Raw genomic sequence first — 24,910 nt, forward strand, 5'->3', positions numbered from 1 at the left:
TTTGGTATTAATTATCGTCCCTATTGCACCCTGAGTAGGGACAAATATTAAAAATCTGGATAACTTCAATAGAGTTTTCTGTTTTTTCTAGTCTAGTCTCAAATTTTTCCTGAATGGAGAAAAAAAATTAAAATTAAGAATATTCATCTCAATATGCTGAGTAGTAGTAGTACACATATAAATCTACTAAGTTAATTGTTTGAGGAAAAAGAATTAATACTGATTCTTCCTGATGGAGCTGGGAGAATGACTTTGTGATACTTGCCTCTGTCCAGTGCCTTAATATTCTTTTAGATATTCATTCCTAAATTAGGTGTGAAGTTGTAAGAGCACTATGTTCATTTTAGGGTTTTAGGAATTTCTATTTCTATTTCACTGTGAAATGTCCTATTTTAATTCAAATTCCATTATCCTTGCTTACCTGTTCTTAAGTAAGAATTCTACCACACTATTGGATGCTGTTTAGTGTATGATGAGTATAGAATATCTGCCTACAGTTGGTACTGAGCTAACATTCAAACTATATACATTTTAGTGTTTTACTTTAGGACCAGGCTGGAGGCAGTCTGTGGACTAAAACTCAGTAGTGGAGTTGATTTTCAACCTAGTTTCATCTGAAAGACATCCTGTTTGTGTGCTCTGCTCTGTGATGCAAACCAAAGTGTGGTTAGTAGAAAGGATTGCTTATTTTACTTCAAGATTTCTTATCTGAACTAAAATGCAAATGGTATGTTTGCTTCAATGGGACATCATCAGGTGGTTGCACTGCCAGGCAGGCATTGCAGAAGTGGCTTAGTAGCATAAAATGTTAACTCTACCTGACTTTATTTTCTACTACTGTCACAGTAAAACCAATAAAATAGACTGTAAATTCCATCCTGTTCTGCTTCTATATCAAACCCTCTGGATTAGACAGCCTTCAGTATCCGTTTAAGATAACTTGTTTGACTTTACACTGAAATGGATGAAGAGTGTCACCATTATCCTTTTCACTGAGTCTATTGTGGGATAATCAATGCTAAAGGACTTGTGAACATTGCACTGTCAGAGCTATTTTCGCATTGATAGACTAGATACGGGTTGAGAAACATTCTGCAAAACCTTAGGTATTGCTGTGGTTTGGAGAGCGATATTTCCAATTTAAAGGCAAACTTTTAAGACCACTATATGAAACCTATTACTTTGTACAAGAAGTGCCAATGTTACTGCTCTTTTTCTTGCATAGAGAACTGCTGATAGCTGGAAACCATAACATGTGGGTTTTATTTAAAAAACCCAACCAAACAACAAAACAAAACCTAGTTTAGGATTTCAGGAATTGTCAAGGCATTATTGGCTTGAACCTTGCCTTGAGAAGGGAAAATACAAGTATGGGGAAGAAGGTCTTACAGAATTCATCAAATTCGTGAGAAAACAGCCATAGTGAAAAATGAGGGAAGAAGCCCAGGGAAAAATTTGAGACTAGTGTTTCTCATGTGCAAACAGAACCACAGAGCAAGGAGGAAAAAAACAGGATTTCTGCTGTGGAAGAAGGAAAAAGCAAGGAATGTGTAATGCCTGGTAGGAAGAAAAGGAGCAAGAATGGAAGACAGAAAGCTTCTGGGATTGTATGTGATGCCAAACCTAAAAAATGTTTGACGATATCTGTGATAGAGTTGGAATGATGAAGTAGTACTTTGGAAACTTGGGAGATGGAGGAATTTAATTTACTGAATGCATTCAATGTTCCTTGATTTAAGGAAGCAATAAAAGTTGCAGTCTTGTTGTTTGGGTATAGTAAATAATGTGCAAAGTATCTCTGGGGTCGGAATTCAGTGACCTAAGTTATATGGGAAGATTGAAACTTCTGTTGAAAATCCCTGTCCAGTAAACCATAGAAAAAGTCAAGTCTTTTGCGTATGACCTACAGAAGCTACTGTTTTCCTGGGAGCACTCTCCTTTACCTAATTAACTGTATATGGTCCAGTAGTATAGTGGAGTATGAATACTGGTATATAGTAACGTATGCTATATTGGGTGTTTCATAGCTGAGATTTTTCAAAACTGTTATTTTCCTGCAGGTTTATAGGGAGCTTTTATTGAAATCAGCTTTTAAATATTTGCACCAGAAAATTAGATTTGCCTTGTTTTGGTACATAGTGAGTTATACAAAATTTGTGAACTACTTTTATTACTTTGCAACTACTGGGTCATAAACTTGGATTAATTTTATAGGATTTGGTATATGAGTTGACAGATGTGATATATCATGACACTTTATCTTTTATTGCTTACACATACTAGTTATTGGGAAAGGATGGGGGCAGTTCGTATTAACCACAAGATGGTATTTCAGTTGCTTACCCAAGTGTCTCTCATTCATTCGTTCATTTGCTATCAGTTATAGCAGATATATTGCTTCTTCAAGCCTGTCACACCAATAAATCATTACAGATTGTATGCATTTGTACAGTGCCAAAGTGTAGCATGAATTTTAAAGGAAATATCCTATTTTCTTTTCAATCAGATGAGCAACGTGAAGAGACTACGGCCACGGCTCAGTGCTATTCTTTTTAAGCTTCAGTTTGAGGAGCAGGTGAACAACATCAAACCTGACATCATGGCTGTCAGTGCTGCCTGTGAAGAGATAAAGAAGAGTAAAAGCTTTAGCAAACTACTGGAACTAGTACTGTTAATGGGAAACTACATGAATGCAGGTTCTCGGAATGCACAAACCTTTGGATATAATCTCAGCTCCCTATGTAAAGTGAGTTTTGAAATGTCCATGTTGAGTATTACATTCACTTTTTAATTTGTTTTTATTACACTACTTAAATACCTTGTTTTGTTTTTCCTGCAGTTAATTCTTTGGTTGTTGGGGTTTTTTTGTTTGTTTGGTTTTTTTGTTTTGTTTTGTTTTTCATAATTGTTAGCACTCGTTGGTGATTTGAAAAACACAGCTAATCTGTGTACAGCCATCTTGAGACTGGCTTGCATTTAAACTTTCAGAAGATTCCATATTGAGGGAATAATAAAAAAAACCCCTAAACTAAATAAGGTAATGGAAGGACCATATCATTGTGATCATAGTAGTGTTGTAGTCTTACATGTCTGAGCACTTCTAAGACTGTCACATTTTAATCTGTTTTAATACAGTTATGTTTTCTCTTTTACATAAATTTTCTCCTTATCTGATTGTCTTTTGTTCTTTCTCAGTTTCATCAGTTCTCTGTTTCTTCTAATTTTCCTTAGATTTTCACTCTTTCAACTTTTATATAAGGTATATACAAGAAGACATCTATACTTTCCTAAGTGTTAATTTATAATCAATTCCAATCCGAATTGTCATCCCCTTAGTTAGTGTTGGTTTTTTTTTTTCCTGTGCCCTCTGGGAGGTCACTGCAATTCTGCACAGAGCGTGCATGATGTAATAGTCCTTATGAGAAAGGAATGATTTGGAAGTTTGTACGTACTCTTTGTCCTCTCTCAGCTTCTTTGTCTTTTTACACAATGGAGAAAATACAATATGTTAACTCTTACATTCTTTAAAATAATCATCTTTATTCTGCCATGTTTCAGAAGAATTCTTTCACTATGGTTCTCAAGTGTTGAATGCGATACCTATAACTTAAATATTCATAGAGAATAAGTTATATAACTTCTCTAGTCTAAAGTAGACATTTAAGCATGCATCAGCCACTTAGAGAAATACAGCGTAGATGAAATTATTGAGTTAAATGTACAATTTTTTGAGAAACATATTCAGAAGGAAGATAGTAAAGGTTCTCTCTCCAGTTGGGTGCAAGAATCTGTCCTAGGTCTGTATTTTTAATGCAGAAGGCAACCATAAAAGAAATACACTTACAAAAACAGTATGAAGGTAATTGTTACAGACACTTTGCAGAGCAGGATCAAAATTCAAAAATTATCTTGGAGAAATCATTTAAGATCCAGGAGATGAAAATTTTGAAGACTACTGTGAAGCACTACACATAGGAAAGTGAACTGATGTGTGCAGATAATGACAGTAAGGAGTGAATGGCTAGGCAGAATTCCAGAAAAATGGGCTTTAAGTCCTGGCTAACTCTACAGTGCTCTGGTGTTAAATGCATTTAATAATCTAGGATCTCCTAGTTACTTAGGTTTGCATGCTTACAGGTTATTTAGCTTTACAGGAGGTTACAACGTTCTGTTAGAGAGGAAAAAATGTCTCTTTTAGTGGACCTCCTACGTATTATAAAGATGGTAATTATCTACTGCTTACTTGGTGCTGATAAGGTTTTAAGTGAAGTCTTGTCTGAATTACTGCAGAAAATATATAGACTGACTGGTGAGAATCCAGATGATAGTAACATGTAACACTTCTAAACTGGGAAAAAAGTATTTGGGTATATTTAGTTTAGAAAAGAAAGAAAAGGAACGTGAGGAGGACATAACAGTGTCCTTTTGTTATTAATTTGTGATAAAGAAGGCATGTGAATATTTGTTTTCTATGTAGCTAAGGTAGGAGACAGAATAATGGGCTTTGGTAACAAAATAAGTTTGCTTAAAAGTTAAGAAAGCTTTCTAACTGCAAAGATAGTTAAGAACTTGATAGTGAAGAAGATTATGGAAAGCTTTTGAAATCCAGGTATACTAATAATTCTCAGAGTCCCCATGAGGCCAAATTAAGAGCTAAAATAAATAATATTTTGAATAGTTAACTAGTTGGGAAGCGTGTGCATGTTTCTTAGAATCGTGGAATAATTTAGGTGGGAAGGGTCGTCAGTAGGCATCTAGTCCCATCTTCTGCTCAAGAGAAATGCTGATCACTACCAATAGTCTGTAGGTGAAGTAGATACAAAGCTATAAGGACCAACAAAAGTAATTTGCTCTCTATTATCAAAATGCGTAGTACAGCGTAAATTTGACATTGTATCATGTTACATGATTTGAAATGGTGGTACTGGTTTACTCCTTTCAGGACTTCATCAATTTATACATAAAAATATATCATAGTACTCAATATGTTTGGTTTACATAAGAAATGTGCAAATAAAACACCGACGTTCCGATAACAAAGTTTTCATATAGATTTGATTTGGCATCACTTCAAATTGCTAGTTTGTAAATACCAGACCATGGTGCTTAAAAACTTTTCTAGGGGGAAGATAATGCAACCTTAATGGTAGTTGAATATGAATATATTGATGTCCCTGCCCATGGCATGGGGGGGGTTAGACTATAGATGATCTTTAAAGGTTCCTTCTAAGCCAAACTAATCTATGATTAGGAAAGAAAGACCAACTATTATAGATTTTGCTGGGAGGCAGAGCAACTACGGCCACCTTCGAGATAGTCTGTACAATTTCAGATCTCTACCACTAGATATCCCAGAACAAGTGCAACCTACAGTCAACTACTTTTTCTCTTGAAGTTTAACAGATTTTCAGAGACAGAATCACTAGAATCATGCATTTAGTATCCTACTTTTGTAGTGAATTAATACTACCAGTATCATCTGTAAATGTTATATTTTTATATCATCCCAGAGAAATACTGAAAAAGACCCAGGTATTCAGCACATCAGCCACAGTTTTCTTTCTTCGTGATATGTGGTGACATTCCAATATATCCGCAGATTTGATGCATAATTGAGATCTGATTTCTATTACATTTTTTCTTGCTTGCTTCAGTTTTGAACAGCTGGGTTTTAGAGGTAACTCTGGACTATCCAGTCCAATGTGTATCAGGGTACTAGTCACCAATTCCTAATTCACCTCATCCAATTGTGGCCTCATTTAGGAAGTCCGTGAGTGCCAAGCTGGTTATGAAATTGTGTCTTACACAGACAGATCACTTTGTCTGGAAACACAGAGGTAAAACTATGTATGTGTAATTTTGGGGATTTTCTTAACTATGAGTAGTGTCTTGGTTAATGCTTAATCTCCTCTGTTCTGAGAATAATAAACTGGTTCAACTATTAAAAATATTAGTATTAAAACAGGAAAAAAACCACCCAAACCAATATTCCTTCAAGGCCCAAAACTAGAAAGCTGCAAATTGCAGACTGCTTGGTGGTCTGCACAGCAGTTTTCAGTAGGAGTTTCAAGAACTTAAGAAATTTGCAGTGGCTTCTGTCCTTCAAAGATGTTGGTTTCCGTAATATTTGAAGAATATACAATGTATCTGCTCTTCTTCATTGGTGCCCAACTATGCACAGGGAACTACTTGAACTACCCACTTTGCAAAAGACAATTCCATATCTTGCCTTCTCCCTGCATCATGTAGAATTGAACTGTAATAGTTCTTCTGCATCAGAGAACATGTGTGTGTATTCTCAGAAGAGAGATATGATGTTGGTATGCTAATACTCAATCATTTATTAAATACTGATATATTAAAATTATATGCATGTTTATAACACTGGTTTATTTTTAAAACTAACTTTTGTTAACTACATGTATTTTAAGGAGTGTCACATTTTAGAAATTGTGTGTGATGTTTCAATTATTGAGACATTTCTCACTGAGATTCCCAGTACAGTAGAAGTAACTTATTTTATAACACTGCATACAATAATGACCTAGAATATATTTTTTCGTTTTGATATATGTGTATTGCATTTTCTGTTTATTTTGAAAATTATGTCTCACATTATTATTAATCCACTTGTCTCAAGGAGAACATATACATTATGGAAGAGTATATCTCATCATATTTATTAAGTCAATATCATTTTGATCTTTGAAAATAATCACTGACTTTTTACAGTGAAGTATGAAATATCAACCTCAGTGATAACCACCATCCAAAATTCTCCATTTCAATTTACATACAGTATGGGAAAAGCAAACAATATACTCTAATTTAATTTTTAAATCAGATCAATAAAATGCCCTTTAAGTGATCTCTGAGGATATTGGGAAGCACAAGAAGTGTGAAAAAAAATCTCTTTATAAGCAATTTGCAACCATGGGAAAACTGTGGTAATATATATGTAAATAAATTAATAAATGTGTATGTACATTTAAATTGGGATTGATCTTCCTCTCAGTTCCTTATTGAGAAGTAATCCCCATATAGTTCTGTGTCTGGTTTTGAACCCTCTTTGGAAAGGAAGGTAATTTTTCCTTTCTACCTTATTGCTGTAGTTACTCTTATGCCATTGAGCATTGCTGATCACTTGTATTTTTCATGGTAACCAAACTAAAGAACAGTCTTGAAGTTGAAACAAACTAACATGAGTCTTCTACTTGTTTAGTTCTAGTTGTAATACTGCGATAAAGACTTTTTCCCTTTGATATTCATATGCGCAAGTCTGTGTGCAATTGTGGCAGCCCTTTAGTATGTGTGCATACTTCTTATGTACCTATGTACATGTATACTTTTTCTGTTAAATTATTTTATGCAGAAATAGTTTTTTTTAAGTGGTGAAGAAACACTTTCATATGAGATATCATTTTAAAATGACATTTTATGTCATTTTCTATTTCTAAAATTCTCTCCAATGATATAAAATATTAGCTCAAATGGGAGACTACAACAGAAACGTGAAACAGTGTTCGCCAATTGTCAGTTATTAGTGTTTTTGCACAAGTAGATATAAGTTTTAAAATGTCTGGGCTTAAAATAATTTTGTATGTATAAAGGGTTCAGAAAGAAAAGTTTGTGCTTAAGAATTTTTGAAGTCGAAGTTTTTAAACAATGAAGCCTATGAACTCTTGTTTACCCTATTGAGAATTGATAACAAGAATTTGTGCAGGCTGAGGTTGTAGCTTCCACTGCATAAATATTGTTGGGCTAGAGTTAGCATCACACATAAGGAAATCATGTCATGGAGTGGATATGTGCATCAGGTATTGTTAGATTTTGCTGATTTAGCTCTGATTTTTATTTTTATTTTTTTACACTTTCATGAATCTCTTCACAGTTTTGCAAATATTCCTATGTTGCTTAAATAATTATACTTTTAAAAGAGAAATGTGTACTGGTTTTGAGTACAGAAGTCAAATATTGTATAGAATTAAAAAATATTTAATGTGATCTTCCTAGGGTTTTTTAGCAAGGGGGGAAATGAAACAGCCCATTACTTAGGGTTTTATTTAAAATAGCTGTACCAGTTCAACAGTTTGTTCTTGCCTTTCTTGGCTTCACAATTAGTATTATATATTAATTATCAAAATAGTCAGAAGTAATCTTATTCTCGTGTTTTAACATTTCTTTTTTTCCTCTCTAGTTGAAGGATACGAAGTCGGCAGATCAAAAAACAACATTGCTTCATTTTCTTGTAGAAGTGTGTGAAGAAAGCTATCAGGATGTCCTGAATTTTGTTGAGGATTTTCAGCATTTAGATAAAGCTAGTAAAGGTTTGTATAAATAAAAGTTTGATTCTGACTGCATTATGGAGCCTTTTTTGTAAGATGATGTTTATTTTTTACTAACATTATTTTAAAAATAGACATTAATAGTCTATATCATAGGTCAGTAATTTGAGCTGCTGCAGGTGGTCTTGAAGATATTTATTGTTTGGTCCTCTAATACTTAGTACAGAATTTCCCATTACATTTCTTCTAATGTATCTTCTAGAATCATTGTCCAAAATAGATTTCTTTTGAAAGCTCTTTTCTATTAACAGATCTTAAACTATTTCCAACTTTCAATCTTTTATATGATAAGTGTAGTAGAATCACTCAGTGTCTTTTAATTCAGAAATGCAGAAATGCTGTCATACCATCACTTTTTTTTTTTTTCTAAACTTGAATCAGAACAGTTTTGTCTTCCCTGTGTGTATGTTTTCCATGCCACAGTAGCATTGGAAGTCTGGAAAAATAAATTCCTCTTTTTAATGGTTCATCATGCAGCATAGAATATGGTAAATCTCAATATAAGCAGCAGCAGATTTTTTGCAGTTAATTTCTTAATAAAGAGTGCATTCTCCATATTTTATCACAGTTTCGGTATTTTAAACCGACGCAAGCATGGAGTTAGAAATTGATGCCACCTTAGCACTGTCATACTTTTGCAGGAAAAGAAGATTGGATGGACTCAGTTAATCATTTTTTAGTTTATGTCAGTTTGGAGAATATCACTGTTTATCTGTATTGCTTTGTACAGTGTCACTCTTACGCCTCACTCACTCTCCCTGCCACAAACTATAGCTTTGCAAAACCTGCTCCTGATAGAGAACTTGAGATAGTGGTCACTCACATAGAGTTTGCTTTCTGTTATCATGGTTCTTAAAGTTTCCAATTTTAGTTGGTGCATTATAACCACTTAGAAGTTCAAATATTCTTAAATAGCTGTCAAATGCTTCAAGCCCTTCATCTAACTGTTTGTACTGGTAATAGAAGGGGTTTCTGCTGTATATAAATTCAGTATTTTATGCATTATTTTCACAGAACCCAGTGTTAACTGGCCATTGTTGTTTTTTTTTTGTTTTGTTTTGGTTTGTTTTTTCATTACTAACATGTTATTGTCTCTGTTGTGGCTGAATTTTGTATATCATCCAGAGAAACTAAAATGTTCCTTATTAGAAGCCCTTATTTCAGTGTAGACAGTCATCTTATATGAAGCTGCTGATTATCTTCTGGAAGGCTTCTGAGATATAAAACGCTGACCATTCAAAGAGTAGCCAGTAAAATTATCAGTTAGTCCAGGTTTTCTGTTGTTTTTTAGGTATCTGCTATTGACTAGATGAATCTTTGATCTCACTCAGTATGGTGTAGGACGGAAATCAATGATCGTGTTTTCAAGTTTGTATAGTGAATTTACTTCAGTGTATTATGACATGTATTTTGCATTTGAGTTTTACTGTATGAAAAAGACAAAGGCTTAGGATGTCTTTAACAGATTAGTATATCAGTGTGTTTGTTTATACCTGTTTCCCTACCTGCAAAATTCCATTTTGTTTTGAAAGACTCCTGCACTGGAATTTTGGAAAATCCAGCAGATCCAAAAGACTGCAGCTCATGGAATTTATTTTAAACCTTTTAGTACTTTTGCAGAAGTATATCTTTATGAAGCAAGTTGATTTAATATGCACCAACTTTTGCACAGTAAATTTTTAATGAGGTGGCTATTTTTCCTTGAGCTTACCAAAAGGTCAGTTCAAAAAAATCTGTGAATCTATGGTTGTGATCAGCCATATCCAACATAATGGACTGACCTGGTCTGATGTAACTTATTGATATGCTGATGAAGACTAAGAAGTTGACCAAGAATGATTTTCATTGAGGCTTCTACAGTGAGCTGGGAAACACAGCAGATATTACAGGGCATCATTATGACTGCTAGGAAGAGTGATAGAGAGGGGAAGTCATCAAAAATCTTTTATGATAATCTAGTCAGATATGGTCACTCCAGAAGAAATACTGGTTGTGTTAGAACAGAATTTGGGTATTGAGGGTTTACAGCATCTCCTCCATACCAAGAAACTGTACTTCGTGCTTAACAAGAATAATCTGTCCTGGGTTGTATTTATTGGAGACAGTTCAGACTTCCAGCAAATTTGGAAAACCACTGGATCCAAAGGTTACACTGGATCTAAGGGTTACAGGCTGCTGATAGTACAGAAGGAAGGAAGTCAGCCTGGGTTTTTCCTGTCATCTGATAGGAAGGTTCTGTTTACATACGTGCTGCTTTGGTCAAAGTTGTTGGGTGTGGAGATACATCATTCTTTTCTGGTTTTGTATAATACTAATATAACGTTCCATTTTTCTGTGAACCACATTGGTTGTATTTTGTTCTAGTATTTGTTTCTAAATCCTTTTCTCTACCTTTTGTCCTAGCAAAGGTTAGGGCCTTGTAGAGGTGGTGGAATGCCGTTCCTTTCATGGTTTCACTGAACTTTGTGCTCTGAAGTAATTTTGAAAAGTAATTCCCAAGAATAAATCAATGAAGTTTGATAAGAATATTCTTTTCTCCCATACCTTTGTTGCAAGCTAATTTTTTTTTTATTGGGCTGTTTTTATTTCCTGTCTGCATATTAATTTCTGCAAATATAATAACTTCAATTCTTATGTGTGGCATAAAGGTATTATTTGCAAGTGCTCTTTAGACTACAAATCAAAATTAATGTAGCAGAAAGATGTGTAAATGCCATTTGAACAATATTAACAGAAAACTTTAAGTTGAACACACTGTATAAAAATGGAACTATACTATAAATTTTCTTTATTTATATATAAATTTATCAGTTTTGGTTTGATCACCATCAAGTGATTGTTGAATTTTCTACAAGTTTCTTAAAACAAGTTACTTAAAAGATGCTTCTTAGAATAATTCCTTGACATGACTGTCCTTGTATCAGCCAGCCCATTTGTAGCATACCTTATATCTTTTTTTATTTTGTACTTGCTCATTCTTAAAACTTCTCTCTCAAGTTATTTCTGATTCAAAATGGAGAATGTTAGAACATTACAATGTTTAGCAACTCATTTTCTTTTTATCCTTTTTAGAAGAAACATTCTTGTTCTGTTCATTTCATTAAATATTGTCCAGCAATTGTTGTACAATAAGCTGTTAACATAGCTTGCAAGACTTTAAGAGCAGTGACAAGGTCTGTTAGTTGTGAAGCTAACATGTATTTTATGGTATTTTATAAATGATAAAACATTTGCAATATGTAAATTATTGCATTAGAAAATTTTTTTTTTTAAATATAACTTTGACAGGCAAGCAGCAAGGGACATGTGACCTATGCAATTGTAGTTTACTTCAGGGTATTTAATTTGTTTTTTTCTATTATGTGCTAAAGTTTTAGTTTCTACTTTTGTAATACTAGAAGTAGGCTTAATTCACTGTTACAGTACATGAATTAAAGATACCTTTTTGCTTTGAAGTATAACAAATCCTGGTTTTTAAGTACTCTTAGATCAGCAGGAGGAACTTTCATTGCAGCTAATGAGCTTACTGACATGACAGTTCCTGAGGATTCATATAATTAAAGCTGTTTCTCCTTTTAAGCATAATGACTTTCCTGCTTTTCTATTAGTATTCCAGACAAGAAATATTTTGCTAATTTAGTACACTTTACTGATTTCTTATTTTATGGTATTTTAAAGATTTATATTGCATTTATCCAGGGTGCTGTTTTATTTGATTGACTCTAATTTACACAGACCTTACAGGTAACAGTATAGAGTCTTCCTTTCATATTGTAATAACAATATAAAGCTGCAGGTTTTCTTCCCTCTAAAAGTCATTAACTCATTGTCTCTTTACTAGTAACTTATCCATTTTCTCATTTCTAAAACTTTATTCAGCTTTTTTCATAGATAATTAATTTCATTTTTTTTTTAATCTAGGAACCAAATTATAAATGGCTAGTTAAATCTATATTCATTAAAAAACAGAACACCCCCACCTACAACATTTAAAAACATTAGGATAGCCTGAGAGAACAATAACAATACGTACACTATAAGTAACCTATATGTCAAAAGGAAAGGTTTTTTTTTCCTATTACAGATTTTCTAAAAGTCTATGGCAAATTTCTCAGTACTATTAAATAACATACTTTCTGCTATGCATTTTTTGGGCTTTTGTTTTGTTTTAGGTCACAAATTCACAGGGTGTGTTTTCAGGTAGTCAGGTTTGTTGTGTTTGTTTGGGTGGGAGTTTTTGTGCTTTCAGAAAACATTACAAACTTAATGAGTTACTCCATACTGTATTATATTCAATCAGTACTAAAAATCAATAGATAGTTCCACTATCTTGCAGATTACACAAGTTTCTAAGTTCTTATAGGAGACTCATAGTGTGGAATGGTAGCCCATTCAGAGATTTACTTTGAAAAATGTTTGTAACTAACATGGTAAAAATTATCTTAATTGTGTCTTTTTTTTGAGAATTCTTTTTTTTTAAATGCAAAGTTAATTTTCCTTTTTTTATGTTTATGTATGGGATGTTTCTCTGCCTTAAATGATAGTTTTCAGGAAAGATGGCTATGAAGAATAACCAGGAGACTTGCTACCAACCAGAGGTCCATTTTTAGAATTCCATTTTTTTATTCTGTATCTGTTACCTGAATTTTCTTTTTTGGTGGCTCTTCAGAAAGAGAGTAAAAATAGTTCTTTAGAGTACTGAAAAAGGAACAGTATCCTCGTTCATTCTCACATGTTAATTTGATTAATTCAGCTATGAGGTAGGTAACTTCACTTATGATATACAATTCATCCGTGTTTTTGTTAGGTTTTTTTATATGTAGGTTTATGAAATACAATTTAAAATATCTATTCAGAGATTTCCATGAGTGGTAGAGAACAATGTGACAAATGGCTTATATTGCAACTTTCTGTTACACACAGGGCTGTAACTCAAAATCTAGCGGTAGTAGTCACAAAATTTCAGGAATCAACCTTACAGTGAAAACACAGGGTTTACCCTCTGAATGAAAATCACTCTATTACTACACCTATAAGAACTTCTAGTTTCTCAGTTTGTGATGCTGTTGGTTGCATATTGAGACAGGACCCAAGGAAGGTATCAAACATCTTATGCCTTAGTTTATATGGAAAGAAGCCAATGTATGCTTTACAAGAGCTATTGAATACTCTTGTAAGTTAGTCGAGAGGCAACTAAACAAACTAAGCATTCCTTATATCAAGTGAAAAAAATTCTTAAAAGAAATGTGGACTTAATTTCAGGAATTTTATCATATTAAAGAATTTGATTTTACGACCCATGGAAAATTGCTATAAAAGTTGGACAAAATGAGAATTAGTGAAATAAGTGTACAAACAAGAATGTAATACCTAATTTTGTAAAGGAACTTGCTTGTTTGGGGAGAAGTTGTACCTATTGTGATTTCTAAAGATTTACTGTTACTAGAAGTAGAAATGTCCTAGTGAAATGAGGTGATGAGAAAAATCACGAGCTGTTGTTAGAGGAGGGTTAGAATACCACAATCAGGAAAAGGACTACAGTGTGGGTGTGAGGGTAATAAAGAAGAGAAAAATATTTCACTTAATTACATTACCACAAGTAGAAATTAGTTTAGAAATTAGAACAACGTGCCTAACTATCAAAAGAGTAAGATCGCAGAATTGCCTTCCTGGGATGTATTTTCCTTGGTCGAAAAAAAGACCTATATGTTTTAAGACGGACTTAGATTGCTTATAACGATGATTATATAAATGTGGCGCTCAAAATAGTAAATACTAAATTTTATGGCTCAAGAGATAAACAGTAATGGGAATTAGTTTTGGTTTGATTTGGCTTTCAAACAAGACTGCTATTAACTGTAAAGTAATGGTATTGGCCTTAAAATAAATACTGAAGTGTAACAAAGTAATGACAGACAAGGAATTCCATATGGAAAAAGGGTTTTGAGATACCATTGTTTAAAAAGAATAAAAAATTTTAAAAAGACATGTTTTTTTCTTGCTTTTTGTTGTCAAGACTGAGAAAACATGTTATGTTTTTAGCAATTAATTTTACAATATTATAGAGCACCAAGCAATAGAGGAAGTTATAAAGTAAATATTTGTCCATGAATGCAGTACTTAGTTTAGAAGACTATTTTAAGTTCTAAAATGTGTGAAAGAGATTCTTATACAAGACTGAAAAAGCATGTTATTTTGTGGCTACTGTTTTTTGAAATAATTTGAAGAGAACTTGTTTTTTAATCTCGAAAATCTTAGGCTAAAATAGAGATATATATTTACCAGAAATGTACCATTTAAGACATAAAAAGGTGCTACTCCAGCATTTAAGAAACCATACCAGGGGCATTAAATAATTGAAAGGGGAAATTCATGGGAATTTCATGGTGATGTGGTTTAAGTACACCTATAAATATTTCTACGATTTTGTGCTTATTGATGTTTTTTGCACCCTGTCTATAGCTGTAATGGATCAACACCTCTTGCTTTATTGGGCCACAAGTCCTACATCAGCACGCTACAGACTTGCCATATTCCTTTCTGAACCATTTTATTATGAATTGAGCCTGGTTGAAAATAAGTAATTAAACACACCTTCTTGTATTTTGGTGGTTTTGTTGTTGTGGGGGTTTTTTGTGTGTTTTTGTTTGTTTATTTGTTTTTGGTTTTGTCTGAGTGCGTTTCACAATATAAAAGTTTTGATTTTAAAAGCTGATGGAAAATGCAATACTGTTATTTCTTTTAATTATTATTTTAAAGTTTCATATAAAATTATTTTATTATAAAATTAATATAAAATTTAAAATATTTTAATAATTATTTCTTTTGTTGTTTGTGGCTTTAAGTTGTGCACGGTACTGCTATCTGGTGAGTAATTTTAAGATAGAATTATGCAATGAACTACTGAAATCTAGAGTGAAATATTCTATTTCCTTTAGGGCATAAAAATATATGCATCTCTTACAAGCATGAATTAGCACATCAAATATTAAGCAAGATTTTGAGTATTTGCACATTTTTACCAAAACAGCACTTCAATTTCTAATTTGATATTGAAGTATGCCAGTAGTCCATGAAAGTAGCTTGCTTTCTCTATCATCTTCCAGTGATCCAACAGTTAAGTATCATGGCCAATCCCTGGTGCAGTCCTTGAGATCGCAGTTATTTAAACATGTAGACAGTTTGATCTGTAGGCAGATCAGGATTCAGATAAAGCTGTTCAATACTTTTAATTTCATATTTATTCAACTGGGTATAAGTATCTGGATGTTACTGAGAGATTTCATTGCTGTAGAGTGTTTTAAGTGATAGTGAGATTAAGACAAATAGAATATTCTTGATACTTTATAGGGGAATAATGTAGATATCTGCTAAAAGATAAAGAAAAAATATCAAATGGGTTATGCAGAAATCAGTTGCAAGAGGAACCTTAAAATGGTGGAAAGGGCAATGGAACAGAAAAGATAAATACATTGTGCAGATGTATAGACCCTTGAAGGTAAGAACGCTCAATTTTAATGAGCAGGGAAGTGTTGCAAGTGCATATATATGTATGTGTGGGCTTGTGTATCTCACTACCTATATACCTGTCTCAGGGAGTTAGAGATTGCAGTGATGGGATTGTTTAGAAGACTGATAAATCTGGCTGGTTTTAAACTTTGATTTTAAACTTTATTAGACTGATATTCATTAACATTTCATGATAATGGTTCAATCTTAATTATTATTAATCACTATCACTGCGTATTCAAAGCAGTTGGTTATTAACAATCATATCGTAAATTAGCTGTGAATATCCAGTACGCTGCAGTGTACTGGAGTGTACACATCAGTGAGGGCAGCCGCAAGTGATGCGAGGGTCTTCTTTCTCTTCCCTCCTCCAAATTTGATCTTTTATGAGATGATTCTGTCTCTTGGCAGCTCTTAGTCTACCATTGCACCGTATCACTGTGTAGGGTGCAACGCTGGGGAATATTACTTCCCTGTGCTGTGGCAGGTGCCATATACTGTTGCTTGGCCATTTTTTTCCCCTTGCCTTAGAAGCTGCTTCTTTCTTTCAGTAGCAATCCAGTGATGAATAACTGACCATCAGTGAATTGTTTGTCGTTCAGGGCTTTCTGTTTTCATCTTTTGCCCGTATTTTCAAGTTCTGAGCTTAAACTGTACATCGTAAAAAGAGACATGTGGTGTCAGGCTGCATTTCACCCAGGAGGTTCTCAAAAGAAGTATATAACATGTCTGGCAGGCCAGGGCTCATGTGTAGGTAGTATTAGGGCACAGTTAGTATAAGGTCTGAGGCCTATCCTACTGATGATAGTACTATTATTACTAGGGAACTGGGTACAAAAATGCTTATGCATTGTTTACCAATTACACTACATTAGTTGCTCATATTTGAATTCAAAATAGGAGAAAATTAATTAAATACTGCTTAGAGAGCTGCTTCTTTCATGTGTGCAACTGTAGTCTGCTTTGGCTATAGATGGGAAAGTCCGAGGGCTCAAGAGGCAAGGGCATTGTAAGAGGTTTGGGGAAAAAAGTATTTCAACAAGCGTATTGTATATGCCTGCTACACATACACACACTAAAAAAAAAAAGGCAAGAAAGTCAGAAAATGGCTGTAGAAGACAAGAGAAAATGTCATCTTGGGAGAAATAAAGCATAAATATTGTATTTTCAGTCTTCTGTGACACTGAGTGAGTATATCCAACTGGATCTTATTCCACTGTTAATAGATATTTCAGGCTTTTGCTGGTGTTTACAGAAACCTTCTAATATTTTGCCTCTGGCATATTTCTTTGTTAGTGCTCTAAACCATCTGACAATACAGAGGGGTTTTTGGTTGGATTTTTTGGGGTTTTTTAGGCTATATTTTGTCATTTAACTTTACTTTTAAATGCTGCATCAATAATACGTTGGGAATTTTAGAGAATTATTCAGTAAACTCTGTCCATCAGTGCAGTATGAAGTTCAAATGGCAAAAGCAATAGTATGTTTTCAGAATTTTTTTTTTAATATATAATATGGTATAGTTTTCTGTATCAGGCTAGAGATCAGCTTGTCACTGTCACTCTCTCCCCTCAGAACATAGGGGCCAGAATAGCACAAGGAAGTGAAAAATCTGTAGGCAAGAGGAAGATTATCTTGATATTGAGATTGCAACCATCCAAGAAAATAGTCATACAGGTTGGGCAGCACGTAGGATTTCTGAAATATCAGCTGAAATATCTGTGCAAAAAGTAGCAGAAAGTTTACAGCAATATAAATGAGAGAGCACACAAGTAGTATTGCTTTGCTTTGGAGAATTATTTCTAGGATTTAAGATAAAACAGGTGTAGTCTCAAAACTAGATGAAATATTGCTTTAATTTTAAGCAGGAATAATGATCTGAGGATGGTGAAGAGGGAAGCAAAATGTCTCCATATAAATTTGTTGAAAGAAAAAAATCAGAGTACCGTATTCTCATACTGTAAATACCAGTTTCTATTTCTGCTTTCTGAGATAAGTGAGATATGGAACTAAAAGTTTAGTAAGTACATTTTTACCAAGTTTTGCTGTGGCTATAGTAATGTTGTGTGACTACAGAATATTAAGAAACTGAGGAGAAAAGAATGATTTGGGCAATTACACATCTCTTTATCTGACCTTAATGATATCAAAGTTTATAGAGGAAAGAATAATCAAACATGGAGGTTAATGAGAGTAGCATAAAATGAATGTATTGGTAGTAGACTAATTTGGTTTACTGTTGGACTCGATGATCTTAAAGATCTTTTCCAACCTATACGATTCTGTGATTCTGTAATCTGCTAGCTTTGATTATATGGGTTTTTTTTTTTTTTTTGACACAGGAAATCTATGTTGACTTCAGGAAAGCATTTGATATTATGTAAAATGGGAGAATATTAATTAGAATAAAAAGTGGAAGAAACTTAAGTACTGTCCAAAAGGACTATGGCAAAAAAATAAAATTGTGCTATTGAACCAATGAGTGTATCTGACAAAGAGTTAGACAGCTTTGCCAGCTGAGAGGAGGATTGGGTTGTCATCACTGAATGATCCTGAGGAAGCAGAGTAAAAGAAATGAAATTTGATAGTATGAAGTACAAGATCATACATCTTGATACTGTAATAAGAGCTTTGGTCAAGAAAAAATAATATTTTATCATAAGGTAATCAGATAACGTATTTCCAGTAGGACCGTAGAAATAGTAATGCAAACATTAAAAGGGCTGGTGAGTCATCACCTGAAATACTATGCAGAAAGGTTTTAAAACAGAAGCAGGTGAAGAGGCTTCTGGAATAATCATGTTATTAGAGAACCTGAATCAAGAGAGGAAACTTTAAGAACAAAGTTCTTTTAACCCTGAAAGGCAGAAGGTGAGGAAGTCCAATTATTACCTATAAAAATATCAGAAGCCTTTTTGAAAAAGGTGTATGAGAGTTCAGAGCGTATAAGTGAGTTTTCAGGCACACGTGTATTGTATTCAATGAACAACTTAGTTTTGTGGCCTCACTAACATTCAAAACTCCAGTCTTTGACTTTGTTTCCAAACTATCATATGAGTTGCTTCCATCAATCTGGCTTGGGTTTACATCTGAATCCTTGCAGAATTAGGGGTCCAAGTTAGGGATTTTTTTTTTTCTCTTCTGCCATTCTTTGTGTCCCTTCAGATTTTATACCATGTCTTCTAGAGAGGCACGAGGGAAGGTTGGCAGGTGTTTCATGTGATCTTTTTGTTGAAGAGCTACTTATATTTACAGATTTGATTTTTTTCATCTGTTTTCACTAAATTGGAAGTTGCAAAGACAATAGTACAAAACTAATACCAGCGTTTTGTGAGCTAGCCTCTGCTTGAGGCTGTCACCAGAAATATAGTCGTAAAGGAAAATATATCTAATAGTTGTGCACTGCTGAAATCAAAGGAATGCTGAATTTTTATATTCAGGAACAACTTAAGATCATGACAGAGGAAAAAAAAACCTTCAGAACAAGACAGAGATGTAAAGATTCTTGATCAAATCTGTTCAAGGTCAAAAGAACTGAGGTAATAGAAATAAAAAAATGGCTTTGCTGGAAGGAAGAATTCAAAAATCTCCTGTATATAACCTGTTAATCAGCTCTAGGCACTGAGGTTTTGTTTGTTGTTTTTTTTTTTTAATCTGGGTAAACGAATGTGGCTATTACTCAGCTGCTACCTGCAATTGATGCAGAGGGGTTTTTGGTGGGTTGGGGTTTTGGTGGTTTGTTTTGTTTTGTTTTAAAGCCTGTGTACTTGCTTAGTCTCATAATTCTGACATTTTGTAAGTATGTCACTTTAATTTCATGCTGTGAACTCTTTTTTTGCAAGACAAACTATATTGTGAAGAGTCCTATTGATAGTTATATTAAGCACAGGGTATTATATTCTGTGTTTCTTAGCAGGTTTCTAAGTAAATCAGTGTCTTAAAATTGTGTGTGCGCCTACCTTCAAAGGCTTCTTATGACAGCAGAAGTATGACTTTATATTAAAATCAGGTTTGTTTCTGGAACCTGTGAAGATTGAAACACATCTGTAGTCAACTTTGTCAGCTTGTAATTTTAGCTCTGCTTCCCAAACAAGGCAGTTTTTTAACTACTGAAGCCAACTGACCTACCTGGTGATGATTTGGGCTTACCAATTGCTGAGTGAAAACCTGCCAAGTCTAACATACAATTAGAAAACAGTGTTTTTAAGTAAACAGAGGTTTTTAGAAATTGTGATTATAAACCAAATAATGAGTTATAAATTATAATATGAACATTCATTTATATTATCTTATTCTTTTCTAAAAAGTTGATTGTCTCCAAATTTTTTGGGTTGGGTTTTTTTTAGGTTACATTAGCATTTTAACAGGTTACCATTGATCATTTTATAGTTGTGTTAACCTTTCTGCTATGAATGGGATTGTAGTTGCTATGCAACATTTTACTCTAGTCATCTGGGGACTCTGTCAGGCTTTTATGAGAGAAAGATGTGTTTGGTGTGTGTATCTTATATTTTCCATCACATAACTGTACTCGGTGGATGAAATAATGGGTCCACTACAGGTCCTAGTAACATCATAGGGCCACAAACTTTCTCCAGGGATTTTTCAGATGAAGTTTAAGGTAGCTTTGCCTTTATAGGTACAGTATATTATGAATTAAATAAATAATGAAAAAAAAAGAAAAAAAATCAGGTCTTTAGACTATAATATCAGAGTATGTTCTTATCTATATATACTGTTCCTATGGAACATATTTACATGTTAAGTTTGCATCATAAACAATCAGGAAATAAGTTTTAACTGATTTCAATAATTTAAATCCAAGATAGAATACATGCTAACAGGAGTTATCCTCAGGTTACTCTTATGGTCCTGGTATTTTAATCAACTATTTACAGATCAAGTGTTCAACTTCCATGCATTGCTTCAAAGGGATGAAGGTTATAGTTCTCTTTTTCTGACAAAGAAAATTTGCACTTATTCTACATCCTTCTATAAATCCCTGATGTTTCATCTCTAAATCTTTTCTTTTTCCTAAGTCCCTGTTTTGCTCTGCTGCACCCTCTCAAGTGCTTGCACTTCCCTCCAGCTTGTCAAGCACTTTCGTTCTGACAAATTCTGTTGTGTTTTTTACCAGGCATCGTGCTTTCAAACTAGGGAATTGAGTCTTAGGTTCCATGTATAGGTGTTTAATAGCCCCATTTTCTCTATGTTTTGAGGGTCTTATGTTTTTCATGATCTTCCATACAAATGTTCATATTTTCTGTTTTAACAGAATGAGATTGAAGAAAGCTTTGTGGTTCTTGGAGTAGCTTCAAAACTTGTCCTTTGGTTAATCAGAAGAGAGAGACTGGCATATGTGTATCTCAGGTTATTTAAAACAAACTGTTAATTGCAGTGCAAAACCTTAGGCATAATAATAACAAAATGCAGTGTTCAAACAGCATACATCTAATAGGAATAAGGCAACTGCATAAGTGAGGGGAACTGAACATTTTAGAGTGACCCCCTCATCTTGTATTGTAATTTGTTCAGTGTGCTTTTATTTCAGAATTAAAAACGTAGTATGCTGATTTCGGTAAGGTTTTAACTCATGTATTTTACAAACAATGTTTCTTGTTTAAGGTGTTAACAGAATGAATGTTCTGTATTTTAGTCTCAGCAGAAAACCTGGAGAAGAGCCTGAAGCATATGGAGAGGCAACTCCAACAGCTTGAGAAGGATTTGCAGACTTTTCCAGTTCCTGAAGATAAGCACGATAAGTTTGTAGCAAAAATGTCAATATCCTTTGGAGTATTCTTTAAAAAAAAAAAAAAAGAGAAGTGATTTAACTGCATTACCTTAAACTTTAAATTTTTTTGCATAACTTTTGTCTAGTCTGTAGCATTTATTTTTGAAAAATAACTTTTTTTTCCCCCTCAAAAACTAAAGACATGAACAGTCCAATTAAAGGATTGATCTGTAGTGGATAGAATGAGGAGAAAAATGCTTAATGTCAGGTTTTACACTGTGTATAAGTTTCTTAACTTAGTGAAAAGTAGTTATAATAGGAATGTTAAGCACTTCAGTGTGAAGTGATTTTTTTACATGAGAATATCTTAGAAAAAGATGTCTGTTACCCTGTGTTTATTTGTTTTCTAGTGTATGCATTACCACTGTGAATGTTTTTGTACATGCAACCACAGAACCAAAAACTCTCTTATTTCAGAAATTAGATTCATAGCATGTGAAAACTGCTTTCTGGTCTTATTTTTGCCAAAATTCCTTTTCTCACTATTTATTCCAAATGCTGCAGCCAACTTCACTGCCTGTCTCTCTCATAAGAAAGCGTTGTGACATGAAGATACTTAATTAAAGCAGAAAAAAAACATTCTTCCACTTAAACCTCCCTACCAGATGATGGTCATATATGCTTGGCACTGAGACTAATCTGGAAGCAGAAATATCAGCAGATAGAGAGACAGGTTGACATTTCCTCTGCAGGCATGGTTAGGTTATTACCTAGCTGGAAGACTACTTGGTTATGCACAAAGGCAGGGGGACTCAGGAGACAGTCCTCTTGATTTAATCTCATACTATTAAATAAAAGATGGCAGGGGACCCTGAGGCCAAGTGGATATACTGGTTCTTGCTGCATTCGGGCCAGTTACCTCTTCAGTAGACTAGCTGCAACCAGAGTGTTTACAACTTAGCTTTAGGCCTTCTCTGGACTCTGTGGCTTATCTGTAACCTTTCAGTGTTGCTACTAATTTTTTTGTAAGGTCGTATATTGTTGGTGAGGTTGTTCTGTTTGTTGTTGTTGTTTTTGCTGGCTGCTTTTTCCAGCTCAATGTGTTTTTGAGAGATATGTTGCAGCCCACCAGCATGGTGTCTCTATAGTACGAAACATAAGCTTTGTCCCTGAAGGAGCCAATAGCATAACAGGAGAACTAGGAGAGCTCTTGTCTGAAGACAAGAGATAAACTATTGCTAGGAAGTTAGAGGAAAATATATCCATGATAGCTTTCTCAGAAATATTGCTAGGACTATGCAAAGTCTGTGCTTGGTTAAGACAATGATTTGTAGTCTAGGAAGTTAGGAATGGGAAGCACTTATTAAGAAGCCTAACCTATGAAAAAAGGACAGACTCTTCTTAATCCATTAGAATAGAATAGAGTATTTCAGTTGGAAGGGACCTACAATGATCATCTAATCCAAAATAGTCATGATGCTGACACTTAAAATACCCTATAACCTTTTGCATTTTTAAGCTGAGGACTAGGGTTTGAAGTAACAGATAATTTAGTATACAGCTTTCTTTGGAGATATGGTTATAAAACTTCCATACCTATAAAACAGTTATGAAAGAAATTAGCAAAATTCAGTTGAGAATGAGTGAAGAATACCCTGAAAAATTAGCTTCACTTAACAAGGAGAGCACGGGAAAAGTAAGCTGAGGAATAAATATGTCCTTTTATGCTAATATCAAACATTTAAAATACAAAAATTATTATGTAGGATGCCTCATTTCCCTTTATGTTACTGACATATTGGGCATTTCTGAAACTTGATGGCAGGAAGTAAGTGGAATACTGTGATATAAGGTTATAGACTGTATTTAAGACAGAATAAGTAACAGTTGTAGAGAAACAGTGAAACAGTGTGAAAAGTTATTATATAATAAGTCAGATAGGGTAAATAGGTGCACTTTGTCAATAAATACCATAACTTTTCTAGGGGTTGAAATTCCATCCCCATATCTGAAGAGCATTAGAGCAGTTTACTGATCACTTAAAAAGGATGGTGATCATCTCAGGAAATGCAAAGGAGGATCTATATGTCATCTTTTTCAGGCACCTCAAAAGCTGTAATCCTGCCAGAGAAGGCAAACTATAGCCATAAAGCTAAATTTGTTCTTTGCATCAGTTTTCTCTAGGGAGAGCTTTGGTTGACTTCACTGTGCAATATTTTGAATGGAAGGATGATCTCAAATGGAGTCAATAGAAGTTTTTTTAAAGGAAAATATAAAATAAATAGCAATAAATCCCCAGGAATAACCAGTGGTCACAAAAGACCTGAAAAGATTTTAAAACTAACTCAAATATAAACCTATTGGACTACAGATTCTTACATGAACTAAGTTAGCCCAAGACACCAGAGGAATCAAAGCTGAAAAGAAGCACCTGAGTTTTTTAGAAGGGCTACAAAGAGGATCTGCAAGTCTGGCTTCTCTACCAAGAAAACTGATGACGACTAATGTCGTGGTTTAACCCCAGCCGGCAACTAAGCCCCACACAGCCGCTCACTCACTCCCCCCACAGTGGGATGGGGGAGAGAATCGGAAGAGTAAAAGTGAGAAAACTCATAGGTTGAGATAAAAGACAGTTTAGTAGGTAAAGCAAAAGCCGTGCACACAAGCAAAGCAAAACAAGGAATTCATTCACTACTTCCCGTGGGCAGGCAGGTGTTCAGCCATCTCCAGGAAAGCAGGGCTCCATCACATGTAATGGTGACTTGGGAAGACAAATGCCCTTAATGTCCCCCCCTTCTTCTTCTTACTCCAGCTTTCTATACTAAGCATGATGTCATATGGTATGGAATAGCCCTTTGGTCAGTTGGGGTCAGCTGTCCCAGCTGTGTCCCCTCCCAACTTCTTGTGCACCTGACAGAGGATGGGAAGCTGAAAAGTCCGTGATTTAGCGTAAGCACTACTTAGCAACAACTAAAACATCCCTGTGTTATCAACACTGTTTTCAGCACAAATCCAAAACATAGCTATATAGCTATTACTATCTATTAGATCCATACTAGCTATTATAAAGAAAATTAACTCTATCCCAGCCAAAACCAGCACAACTAAATAAAAACAGACGTGTATATATAGAAGATACACTATGATGGGGGAGAGTCAGTGTAGATTTTGTGAAGAGAAAACATTCCTTGCAGATTTATTACAGCATGCAGATAAAGGTAGGACAGTTGGTAGTGCATAACTGAATTTCCATGCACCTTTCAACAAGGTGTATTAACAAAGACTTCCAAGGAAAGAAATTTCTTAGGTCAAAAGTGGAATGATT

The 24,910-nt window shown here is 34.2% G+C and overlaps 1 protein-coding gene across 4 annotated transcripts in view; it reads left to right on the top strand.

The window, feature by feature from the left end:
• The window catches only part of DIAPH3 (diaphanous related formin 3), a 249,115-nt gene that overhangs the window by 133,952 nt on the left and 90,253 nt on the right, over positions 1–24,910 (top strand). For all 4 annotated transcript variants that reach the window (XM_075488665.1, XM_075488675.1, XM_075488656.1 and 1 more), the window contains 3 exons: positions 2,507–2,746; positions 8,198–8,327; positions 21,511–21,635. In XM_075488665.1, coding sequence (XP_075344780.1) covers positions 2,507–2,746; positions 8,198–8,327; positions 21,511–21,635 — 495 coding nt within the window. The remainder of the gene's footprint in view (positions 1–2,506; positions 2,747–8,197; positions 8,328–21,510; positions 21,636–24,910) is intronic.

The sequence above is a fragment of the Mycteria americana genome, chromosome 1 (assembly GCF_035582795.1).
Source record: "Mycteria americana isolate JAX WOST 10 ecotype Jacksonville Zoo and Gardens chromosome 1, USCA_MyAme_1.0, whole genome shotgun sequence".
NCBI classification, from domain to species: domain Eukaryota; kingdom Metazoa; phylum Chordata; class Aves; order Ciconiiformes; family Ciconiidae; genus Mycteria; species Mycteria americana.